Consider the following 12,152-nt stretch of genomic DNA (forward strand, 5'->3'; position numbering starts at 1 on the left):
ATTAGGTCAGAAAACATCTGATCTCCATTTAACCCCTAGAGAAAGTTAAATTAGAAACCTGCCTGAGCAGTTCTAAGTTCCAACCTCAGAAATTACAGAAAAAGACAATTTTAGTAATCTTAACTTTAAACTAGAAGAAAAGGAAAACATGTAGTACATCTTATTACTACAATATTACTAATTTTAGTTCACATTTCTTCAACTTTTTATATCATTGTACACTGATGATTCCTTTTCAGTTAGTATTAGGGTAGAGAAAATAATAAATAAAATATAGCTTTACCAAAATATAAACTTCTGATATTCATTTATGATATTTTAAAGTTAATGTTAACAAAATATAAAAACCATAAAATGAAAAGAAAGATTTTAATTCTTAACAAATATACTCTTCAAAACAAGAAACGCAAAAGGGATATTCCTTTTATTTTAAAGAGAAATATATTTAATAACATTACAAGCTCAGAGTATGTGATGTGACACGTGTTAAAGCACTGATTGTCAGACCAAAATGACAATAAAAGTTGTGCACTTTGAAAAAGGAGGAAAACATCGGATATTTGCCAAAACGCATTCGTGTCCAATAAATTTGTTTGAGAGATCTGCATGTTCTGCATGTGCAAAATCCCTATAAAAGTGACGGGTTCTCGATTTCCATAGCTAAGTGTTGAGCCACCGACACACAATACAGTTACGCCAAGACTGACTGAAGCACAACTCAATAACGCCATTGGTCGCTTGGAAGCAGGCGAATCTCGATCAGATGTTGCCAAAGCTGTGAATGTCCACTCAAGCACCATCACAAGGCTATGGAATCGTCACCAACAACATGGATCAACTCGTGACCGACCACGATCTGGCAGACCTCGTGTGACCACGCCCGCACAAGATCGCTACATCCGGTTACGTCACCTTCGGGATAGGACTACCACTGCGACGTCTACTGCCTCAACCATACCAGGGCTGCGTAGGATTTCCAATCAGACCGTACGCAACCGTCTACGAGATGCAGAAATCTGACCTCGACGTACAGTCAGAGGCGTCATCCTCACCCAGTAACATCGTCAAACACTGCTGCAGTGGACTCGGGCACATCGGGTATGGCCTCATCGACGATGGAGGCATGTTTGGTTCAGCGAGGAATCACATTTTATGCTTCGTAGGCAGGATGGAAGGACCCATGTTTACCGTTGCTGAGGTGAACGTTTTGCAGCAAACTGTGTGCAGGAAGTTAACAGATTTGGTGGTGGCAGCGTCATGATGTGGGCTGCCATCGCCTACAATGCCAGAACAGACCTTTTGCACATTCGAGGGAATCTTATGGCTCAACGATATGTTGACGAGATTCTTAGGCCCCAAGTGCAACCCATCATGGTGAACGGCAACGTTTTTCAACATGACAATGCCCGTCCTCATACAGCCCGACTAACCACTGTCTTCTTGAGACACCACAACATCAATGTTCTTCCCTGGCCCTCCAGATCACCAGATTTAAACCCCATCAAACATCTTTGGGATTAGTTGTACCGACGTCTGCGACGGCGACAACCTCAACCGCAGACTCTATCTCAGCTTGCAGCAGCTTTGCAGGTGAGTGGACAGCCATTCCACAGGATGTGATTCGTCATCTCATCGCTTCCATGGACAGGAGATGCCAAGTAGTTATTGATGCTCACGGGGGCATACTAGTTATTGACGTTGAGTGACGTTAAACTTCACATAGTGAGCGTGGACATCGCCTTTGCAGACTTTGGATGTTGAGCAGTGAATGTGCAAAGTTTCACACATGTCATACAGAACTACCCGGAATAAACTTGTTAACAATTTGTTTCATATTTTGCCTTTTGTGTTTCTTTTTTTGAAGAGTATATTTAAGCCGTGAAACCTCGAGATTTTGAGTTTTACTTACTTGACCACAAAAATCAAATTACTATAAGATATGTTTCCAAAACCAAATAACAAGAATATTAAGTCGTCACTTTCTAAACATTTTCTAAAGTTTATTAAAAATCTAAGTGCAAATAGTTCAGATTGTTTATCCATTGTCCAGATAGTAAGTAATGTTCTCAAAAGATATAACAGGTTAGTAAGACAAACTTTTCTTTTGGTGAATCTATTCTTTTGTCAAACTCTCTCGAATTTTTCTCACTAAAGATGTACGACTAATTAAACAATAACTTCCAGGAAAGTTTTATCACCTCTATTAAATATATAGGAGTAACATGAGTAATTTTCCAATTCACATTGTTTCAACCTACTGTATCTTCTTCTATTTAAAAAAACAAACTTAAAAAAAGAGAAGTTCAGATATATCATTGTTATCCCTTTTGCATTTTTTTTTTTTTCTTGAAGAGTATATTACCTTTAACTTCAACCAACCCAGTGAAGGCTTGAAATATTTACAAACAAATTTTGGATAATAATACTTTACTTAAAAACTTTTATGTTTTGGTTCAAACAGTCTTAATATTCACTGAAAGATGATCATATATCGCAAAGATGCAAGTAGTAACATGAGTTATAATATGTAAGGTTTCACAGTTCAGAGGTTCATTAACTTGACCAATGTTATTGATACAAGAGTAATTAAAATAATAATTAAACAAATCCTTACTTGTGTTTACCAGGAATGCTTCCAGGCACCAACTTGCATGATCTTATTTTACCAAAGGCTTCAAATACACTAATAAATAAATAATAAAAACTACATTAGTGTTTTTAATACTTCAAACTTAAATTTCACAAGTTCAGTCTCCATTTACTCTTTAAAATGTCTTCAATAAACAACATTAATTTATTAAAGAAATTGGAAAGTAATAATGGAATTAAAATTTTTGTAAAATTGTATTTTATATATTAAAAGAGACATTGCAAAAAATAGTTATAATTATTTAAATAACAAGATCACAAATAAAGTTTCACAGCTTAACCCTTTAGAAATGGGTCAAACCTTTAGAAATGGGTCAAAGGTCATATGATCAAATTTGTTGACTTGTATTCAACCTTTTATTAAACTACTATTTTATGAATTTATCTCAAGTTTGGTATAAAAATGTAGATAATTCAAGTTTTAACATTATACATTTAATTTTTTAACTTAAAGGTAAATTTAAACAACAATGCCTAAACACTAATTTTTGTGTGCCACGCAGTATTTGCAGCACTGGTTCAATTTAGACGTTTGCTATTTCAATATACAAAGTCTACAGTTTTGTGTGAATTAATAATTCGAATGACTGATATTGAAAATGTAGAATATAAACTAAAAACCTTTAATCTTTTCTATTTGATGAGCTATCAATATCTTCACTGAATCAGATGCATTGACCCCCCACTCATCTCTTTCCATTCTTGGAAATGATCCCTTATATACACTTACTTCATATACAAATGTAAATAATCAACTGGAAGCTCAGAATCTCCCCTCAGTGAGTAAGCTTTCTCAGCCATTTTCAAATATAATGATGTCCTCTTTTTCTTTCAAGAAACCCTTGAGCTGGTAAGTTGGATCTTTATTCTATTCATGATTTCAAACTTTTTAGATACAAATACATCTTATTTATTAAACTTGATAAATTATAATGGAATTCTATGGTATTGATGAAGTAATCTATGATTTTTTGGTTATTCATATAACCTACAATTTGTAAATGGTAATAATTCATATATATATATATATATGATTTATAATAATTAAAAAGTGACCGTACTTCACCAAATACTAGTCCACTGAAATACAGCCAAGACATGTCACTTTGTAAAGGTCAGGTTTATATCGTTGGATACAGTAACATGAGGGCATGTGTGCTGCATCATTGAAACTTCTCTAAAGCTAATCAGACATATTTGAAAGGTCAATAAAATAAAAATAATATATACATAAATGTGTAATATAAGATTTAAGCAAACTGGGCTGAGCATTTATGTTTTTATTTTATAATGTGAAGTCATTCTAGGACATAGATAATATATATTGATTTCCTAATATCATATGGTGGTCATGAGATTGGTCAAATTGATTGAATCCGTATAGTGATTTGTTAGTGCAAATAACATAAAGGTTTCCCTCAACAAACATTTGATAAAACTATGTGGACAATATAAGGAATTCTCATGTAAAATTTGAAAATATTTTGATGCATAAAAGTATTTTTAATGTTAAAATTAATTACTTTCCATGTCAGATAGACAAAATGCAAACATAAAAAAGCATCATAAAATCTCTGTTTAACAAAGATTTAAAATATGTTATTTTGCACATGAAAGCCTTGTAAAGTTTACTGATATTCTGTGAAAGTTTGTGAACACACATTTACTAATTCAAAAGTAACAGAATGAAAATTATAACAAGCATAAAATGGTTATGAGGTTAGTCCCAGAGATTGAGCTTACACTGAAAGAATTAACTATTTAATCACTAGATGGTAGATGTTTTAATAACAAAACTCTAAAAAAATAAATAATTTGGTATTTTTTAGTTTTTTTGTGCATTTAAAATTAGCCCAATTAATCTTTCCAAAGAATAAAATAGCATTTAAGCTATCTTAAACACACAGTTACTCTATAACCTGATGAAACGATTGACATTTTAAGTAAAAAAGGTTATAAAAAGAATGTGTGAATAATTTTTCTGGTAGTACATATCCAAGTTATTGATTTATCACAGAGATATACAAAGTATTTAGATGTTAATCTTATGAAACTAAGAGCAAATAGATTACAGAATTATAAGAAGTGCTAAGAAACACTTTAATAACACAATGCAACCAAATTTTTACTTTTTCTTGTTCCTGGGCAGAAATTGTTATTTCCCAATTGCTTATGTCTAAAGTAAATGGAAAATACCTATTTTTTCTCTTCAAGCTTTGCTTTTGTCATCTGGGTAATGAAATTTTCAAATTTACCCATTTTCCAGAACATTCTAGTTAGATTTATCGCTGAGTAGCTGATTGATAATTTTCTTGAACTTACAAGAATTTTCTAGAATGTTGTAGAACTTACGAAAACTTTCAAGAACCTTTTAGAATTTTCTAGAACTTTCCATAGTAATATATATACAGGGGCAAACTGCTCACCACTCACTTCAGTTTAGTTCTAGCTCCCTAAGTGAACACATAGACCTATCTGATTTTATCAGAGATGGCATCAAGAAGCTGCAAGCATTCTCCAGACGCATTCTGCTATGTATGTGACCAATTTATCAAGATAAGAGCAAAAAAGTACTCTGTGACAGCATCTTCTAAGATATGTGAAGCCCACAAGGCACATTTCGGGATGCCTATCTGGCATCACGACAAACCCTGGGCACCTCATTTTACCTGCTAGCACTGCAAAAAAAAAACTTTAGAAGGTAAGACGGACAATTTTTGCTTGCTTGAATAGTAATATTTTATATTATACAAATTTTAGACCTTTTAAAATTTAAATATCTTTTAATTTTTTGTAATTTCCAATACTATAGAAAAAATATCACATTATTAAAAATATACATTAGTTGTGGATGAAATAAATTTATTCTTCATAATAATTTTATTTTGCTTTTTTGCAGGATGGTACAGAAGGGAAAAAGAGAGCTATGAAGTTCGCTGTTCCAAAAATTTGGCATAAACTTACTGACCACTCAATCAATTGCTACTTCTGCATGGTGGACCCTTCCACACCTCGGGCTAGCAAGAATGCATCTGCTATCATATATCTGGACCTTCCATCATCCATTGCCCCAGTGGCACACTGCCCTGAACTTCCTGTACCCACTCTGCTAAAGAGAAAGCAGCCATCCTCAGAAGAGAGCAGCAAATCAGAAGAGGTAGACGTTGTAGAACTAGATTACAATTTCAGAGGTGCAGCTCGTTACAGAAACATATACTACCCCAACCAAAGACACTTCAATGAATGCCACTACCAAGGAGTGTACAACGAAAACATGATGGGAGATTATATCTGAGGCTGATATGTGAAAGTGATTTACATTACAGTCTCAAATCTTGAAAAACTACCAGCTTCCAAACAATTTTGTTCATTTTTGTATAATGTTAGTATAAATACATGTAAATCTTGATTCATATGTTGTTTTATTCAGACCTTATGTAAATGAAAATATGTAAATTTGCCTGTTTTTACATAGAAAATAGGTTTATTTCTAAATTTTATTATCCAGATCGCAAAAGCAAATTTTGAAGGGAAGAATGGCCATTTTCTGTACTTTTACAACATAAGCAATTAAGAAATAACACATACTATCCAGGAACAAAATTTGTATCATTATGAAATCTTGTGTGGTGTTCCTAAGCTATGTAAAAGAAATTGTTCAATTATACTAACAGTTGCCAATAACAGCACATACAATCATAATTAGTTTTGGATCATCAAATAAACCTTTCTCTACAAATAAACCTTTAGATGAAATTATTCCACTAAATCTAATTCTGGTTTTAAAAGACAATGATGAATATGTCATCAAGCAGTTCATTTTGTAATAAACTAAGTGAAATGAATAATTTTATAAGCATCTTCCCTTAAAAGTACTCTGTTCACACATACACATTATTGCAAAGAGCCAAAGCAAAGTGGATGATGAAATTACCTTTGAATATCTTGTTCCATAAGGTCTTGGTGCACAGATGCAATGAAGATACGATTAAATACTTTAGCTTCACTCACAATCTTTTCTATAATTGGTGCAGCCTGGGGCATGTTACTTGGTCTCCCCACCTAATGGAATAAGCAAATGTTAAGATTGTTTTTGTAATTGCTACAATATTCAACCATTATTTCTGCCAGATTATCAGTCAAGAATAAAAGAGCTTTTCTCTTATACTTCGGTCATGGAGAACATTCCATCATATTCACATTAATGTAGCATGTGTTGAAATCTGTGTGAGTATAGCACTGGTGAACAGCAAACTATTTAATATTTGACTTGATGATATATTTTACAGTTGGAATATAAAAAAAAGAAAAACTCTAGTTTTTTCTTACCTCAAAAAATATTGAATAGGTACATTTTAAATAGTATGTACATTTATACATACACTATCTCCCTATTTATTATACATTAATATCAAAGGAACACAGCTATAGCATGAAACAAGAATAATCAAAACGCCATCAGGAAAATGGCAGAATTTTACCTTAAGATTTATTGGACAAATTTCATTTGTTTAGAACCACAGTATGTAAACTTTCATATAAATTCTAAAAAATTCACTTCTGTTAACATAATAGAAATATAAAAAGTATTATTATACCATTTTTTTTATGAAATCAAGAACTACTTTGATACGAAAGTAAAAATTATCTGAACACATTACACTATTTTCAGAGACAAAATTTTTTCAATTAGCACACTTTCTATCAGGCTCCTTAAATATTAATTTAAAAATGGGTAATTAATTAATTTCTGGTGAATAAAGACATTAAATCAACAAAACAATTATCAGAAAAGAAATGTTTAAGAACAATGAAAGTTACCTTTTGTTGTACTTGCCTAACAAGCATGTAACACATAATGAATATAAATGGCCTATGATTTAAAACTGTTTATAGAAGTTTAAGAGTTTGGAATAATTCAACTTCCAACATACATTTATTCATAGTATGTTTGAAGCCTACAAATGTACTTTATGCATACATGATACACACATGGTGTAGCAAATTATATTAAAACAATTTTCAATATGCACATCAGCAGGATAACAAGACAACTGCAGTTGATATAAAGTGTAACATATTGCAATGTTAAATAGCTTGAAACTGAAGTAAATTGTACTTTATAGAAATTAGATAAATGTTGATAAGTATCCAATTTATGATACCAACAAGATTCATACAGTTTTCTTTTTTGATACAAATATATATTAATATACAAACAATAACACAATTTACAATAATGATTAATACAAATAATGATTATGTACAAAAATTTTATGTAACTTATAAACAATATTGAGTCTTCTTTTTGGTTTGGAACTTTGTTGATATTTTTGCATAAATTCATGATGAGCAAGTTAATTTTGAGTTGATGGAGGAACAATTAACATAACAGGGCGCTAGTTAGCTCTGCGTTCTTCCTTCTTCACCCATCACAAGTCAAGTTTCTAGCTTATGATGCTCCATAATGTCTTCATAAAACTACTAATGCAAGATGTAAATCTGCTGAAGTTAAATGATTTCTATAATGTTTGAAATCTATAAATGTTCCTGGTCAAATATCTGAAGTTCCAGATAAATAAGTGTTAATCACAGTTATTGCTTCCATGGTTTAAAAGCACCCCAACTATACCAAACCAATAATATAAGCTGTCTTTTGGCTCATCACATTGGTTACAATCATAGCTATAAGGAGAGATCCTAGAAATATCAGCCTGCACAACAATACTGATAAACTAGTTTTTATGCACATTTATTGTTGATTTCTCCATTCAAGAATCTTTTATAACTTTACTGAATTGGTAGACATTTCACAATACAGATTTAACAGGATAAGTTATATACATTTCTAAACATAAATTCAACTTAAATATTGATATTAGAAGAGATATATAATATTAATTCCATGAAACCTCCTTCCTCAAAGAATTAAAAATTGACATTAGACAACTTTTAACTGAAATATGTATATACACTTAACAACAGTACATTAAACATAATACATTATCAAAAACACAACCAACAATCACACAACTGAAGGGTTCTTCAAAAGCTGGGACAGGTTTCAATGGAGCAACAGGAAGTTTCTGGTTAGATTTTATAACCAATTGACTGGTAAGATGTGTTTTACAAAATTGGGAAACATCTTGCCTAATTTTTAGCCATAAGAAATGTCTCAATTTTGTCACCTAAGTGACTTCCAATGTGGATTAGCACTTAACTGGTTTGTAATGTTTGAAATATATAATTGTTTCTAGTTAGTATTTTTGAAATTCCTGTTATATTAACTTCATTAATAGCTTCCAAGGTTTATAGCACCCAAACAAGAAAACAAATAATATATACTGTCACATGGCATTTCCAATTGATTAAATTTACAGGCATGAAGAGAGTTTCTAGAAATTTCAGCCAGCACAACAATATAGAAGATACACTAGTATTTATGTACACACAAATATTGTTGATTCTTACACTCGAGAATCTTCTACAACAGTGTAACAGATTTAACAGTATAAGTTACATACATTTCTAAATATAAATTTGAATTAAATAAACATTGATATCAAAACAGTTACATGAGAATTAATCTGTTACAAAAGCCACACTGGAAAGGTATCAGATCTACATTTCATCAGTGTTCAAAATTGCATTAGTAGTACAATACCATAGAAAACTGATTGCTTTTCCAGTTAGCAATCATTTCTATAATGTCCTAAAAATGTACATCAGTCATCATAAAACAGTTTAAGAGTTACTTTTTGTATGCATATACAAGTGGTTTTGATAACATGACTGTAATAAACTGGGATTAAATTAAAGTGGAAAAATGGTCTGAATAAACATGGAAGTAATTTTAATGAAAACTACTTCATTAGTATACTACTGCTGAACATGAAAGTTGAAATTAATAAAAAAAGGAACACACCCAAGTAGAAACTCTGTCTAACAAGAAGTGATAGTTCAGAAGAGGCACACTGAGAGAGCCACATGAATCTCATGAGTATATCATGGACTTATTGGTAGAAAAACGATGCATGGTGATTTGCATGAGACATATTGGAATCATTTCACTGCAATGGTGGGGAGAAGGCTTGTAGCATGTGTAAAGAAAAAAAAAGTTAGCAACACTGGACAAGAATAGTTGACTTTGTGGAAGAAGGTAAGTATCATATTGGAAGTCACTCTTTTTAGATGTACTTTTAAACAACTTTGATGAAAGTACACCTTTGGCAGAGAAACAAAAATTACTGGTTCCAAAAATAACACATTAATAGATGTGTTACTGAAAGAGTTGTATGAGAAACCCTCTTCACCACAAAAAGCACAGATGATCAAGAGAAGAAAGTGAAAGAGTGGCTCAAGTCTGTCTTGGAGCAATATGATGGATGAAAAGAAAGTAAACAGTGAAAAATGAATGATAGAAGTTAAATTATTATTATTTTCAACATGTTTGTATTTTTCTTCTTGTAAAGTTAGGTAGTCCTTGATTAATTCTAAAATCAAGACAACTCAATGGGGCACTATAGCTGTTTTTATGTAAAGAGTACAATGTTGCTTACACGTCAAATACATTTTTACTATAATCTAACTTAGACACACACACATATATATATATATATATACAGCATTAATCATTCAGATCCAGTATATTAACTACCTGACAGTGGGTATGTGCAATGACACTACTTAACCACCAAAGTAACCATGAAAATAGTCATATTATAATTTTTGATCATGTGTATCTTCATGTGGTTTCACAATTATCAATAAATGCTACATATCTTTTGTAAATACATTTTTTATTTAAATTAAGATTTTCTAATTAAAGATTTCATGATGATGAAAACCTACTGAAAGTAAAAGCGCATTCTAAAGATGACTAAGTTTTATATATGCATATTGAAATAATAAAAAAATTAAGTTACTATACTGGTACCAAAAATTCTAATTTAAGTTGTGTTTGGGTCTCAAAAATCTCATTTCTCATCAACATATCACCTTGTAACCTCTCTTCAAACTCTAGAAACGGTTGTAACAGCTTTCACAGTGTAAATACTTTATGGAAAGGGTTAAACTGCCACAAATTTATGTGGATATATGACAACATGAATTAAAAATGATTTTTCACTTTCATATGTTTAACATTTGTTCTATGTTTGTACACATCTTTCACTTTTTAAGATACATATTATCAAAAAAATTGTTGCCTATTTAAAATTCATTACACAGAAGTTTGCAATGAATAGTTAGTTTTGTTGTATATAGATCAAAGTCAGTTTGTAATTTTAAATGAAAATCATCATATAACAGTATCTTAACATAAAAAAAGGTATTTGATGTGTTGCTGAAGGCATCAGAAAAAGGAAAGCAATTTACCAACAATAGATTAAACTTTTTCTCAACAGGTCACAAACCAAACAGCATTTCTCCTGTTTGTTGACTTGAGTTCAAAATTTTCTTGAACAACTATTTTATGAAGTTACATCAATAAGTTTGATAATAAACTGTGCACTGTAATTCAAATTTTAGTATTATACATCAGTTCATTTCTTGATTTCAAAGCACATATTAAAAGAACAACCTAAATATCAATTTTTGTAAGTAACATGTCATGTTGAATTCGGTACTATTTCAGATCAGATGTTTTTGATGTCAAAATACTAGATCCGTTGTTTTGTACCTCGTGAAATTGCAGAAATAAGTTGTCAGTAGCAAAAGTGTTAAAAGACATTTAGTAAATTCAGATTTACAGTCTGAATTGTTTCACAGTTGTGTTGTTAGCAAAAAACGACCAAGTTTGCTTACAGAGTTAAACAATGGTATTATTCATGTTTTTATCTACATTTTCCAGATTTTACTCAATTTGTAAATGTTTTGTTTTTTTAATTTTTAATGTTATTTTCTACAAACAAAACAGAAGAAATTAATGATACACAATCAGTTCTTTATGTATATGATGTTAAGAATAGGATATGTTTGAGATGACTATTTCAAGAATCAATAAGGAATAACAAACTTGTTAAAATATACCTTGATATTTCTTCCACCAATGATGACCCCATTCATTTGGTCCAGGGCAAGTTGAGCAGCCTCAGCTAATTCATACTCAACAAATGCAAAGCCCTTATGTTTCTGAGTAAGTGGATCCCATGACATGTTGATAGACTTGATTGGGCCAAATGGAGAAAATGCCTGACGGATTGTATCTTCTTTCAACTCAAAACTGATACTTCCAACATATACCCTTAAATAGCATGATAAAATCAGGATTAGAGCTAAAAACAACAATGATAAAACAAGAACATTCAGCATTTCTTATTTCCAATCTTTAGCCTCAGAGTGAAAATGAACACAAGAGTAAAAAACTTACAATGCAAAAATCATAATAGTATGGGTTCAAGAGGATGTAGCAGTCTCAATCATGTTACTCAGTTTTGTGCTTTGATTGACTAAGTTAAACAAAAAACATCAACTGTACAACTTATAACCTACATTCCATGCAA

General features: G+C 31.3%; 1 protein-coding gene across 10 annotated transcripts in view; it reads right to left on the minus strand.

Annotated features, from left to right (window-relative positions):
- The window catches only part of LOC143255642 (poly(U)-binding-splicing factor PUF60-like), a 67,416-nt gene that overhangs the window by 22,804 nt on the left and 32,460 nt on the right, over window positions 1-12,152 (minus strand). For all 10 annotated transcript variants that reach the window (XR_013030774.1, XM_076511618.1, XM_076511619.1 and 7 more), the window contains 3 exons: window positions 11,680-11,893; window positions 6,584-6,711; window positions 2,615-2,683 (listed from right to left, as the gene is read on the minus strand). Coding sequence is in view for 9 of the 10 variants with exons in the window: in XM_076511618.1 (XP_076367733.1) it covers window positions 2,615-2,683; window positions 6,584-6,711; window positions 11,680-11,893 (411 nt within the window). In the remaining variant the exon portion in view is untranslated. The remainder of the gene's footprint in view (window positions 1-2,614; window positions 2,684-6,583; window positions 6,712-11,679; window positions 11,894-12,152) is intronic.

The sequence above is a fragment of the Tachypleus tridentatus genome, chromosome 7 (genome assembly GCF_004210375.1).
Source record: "Tachypleus tridentatus isolate NWPU-2018 chromosome 7, ASM421037v1, whole genome shotgun sequence".
NCBI classification, from domain to species: Eukaryota; Metazoa; Arthropoda; class Merostomata; order Xiphosura; family Limulidae; genus Tachypleus; species Tachypleus tridentatus.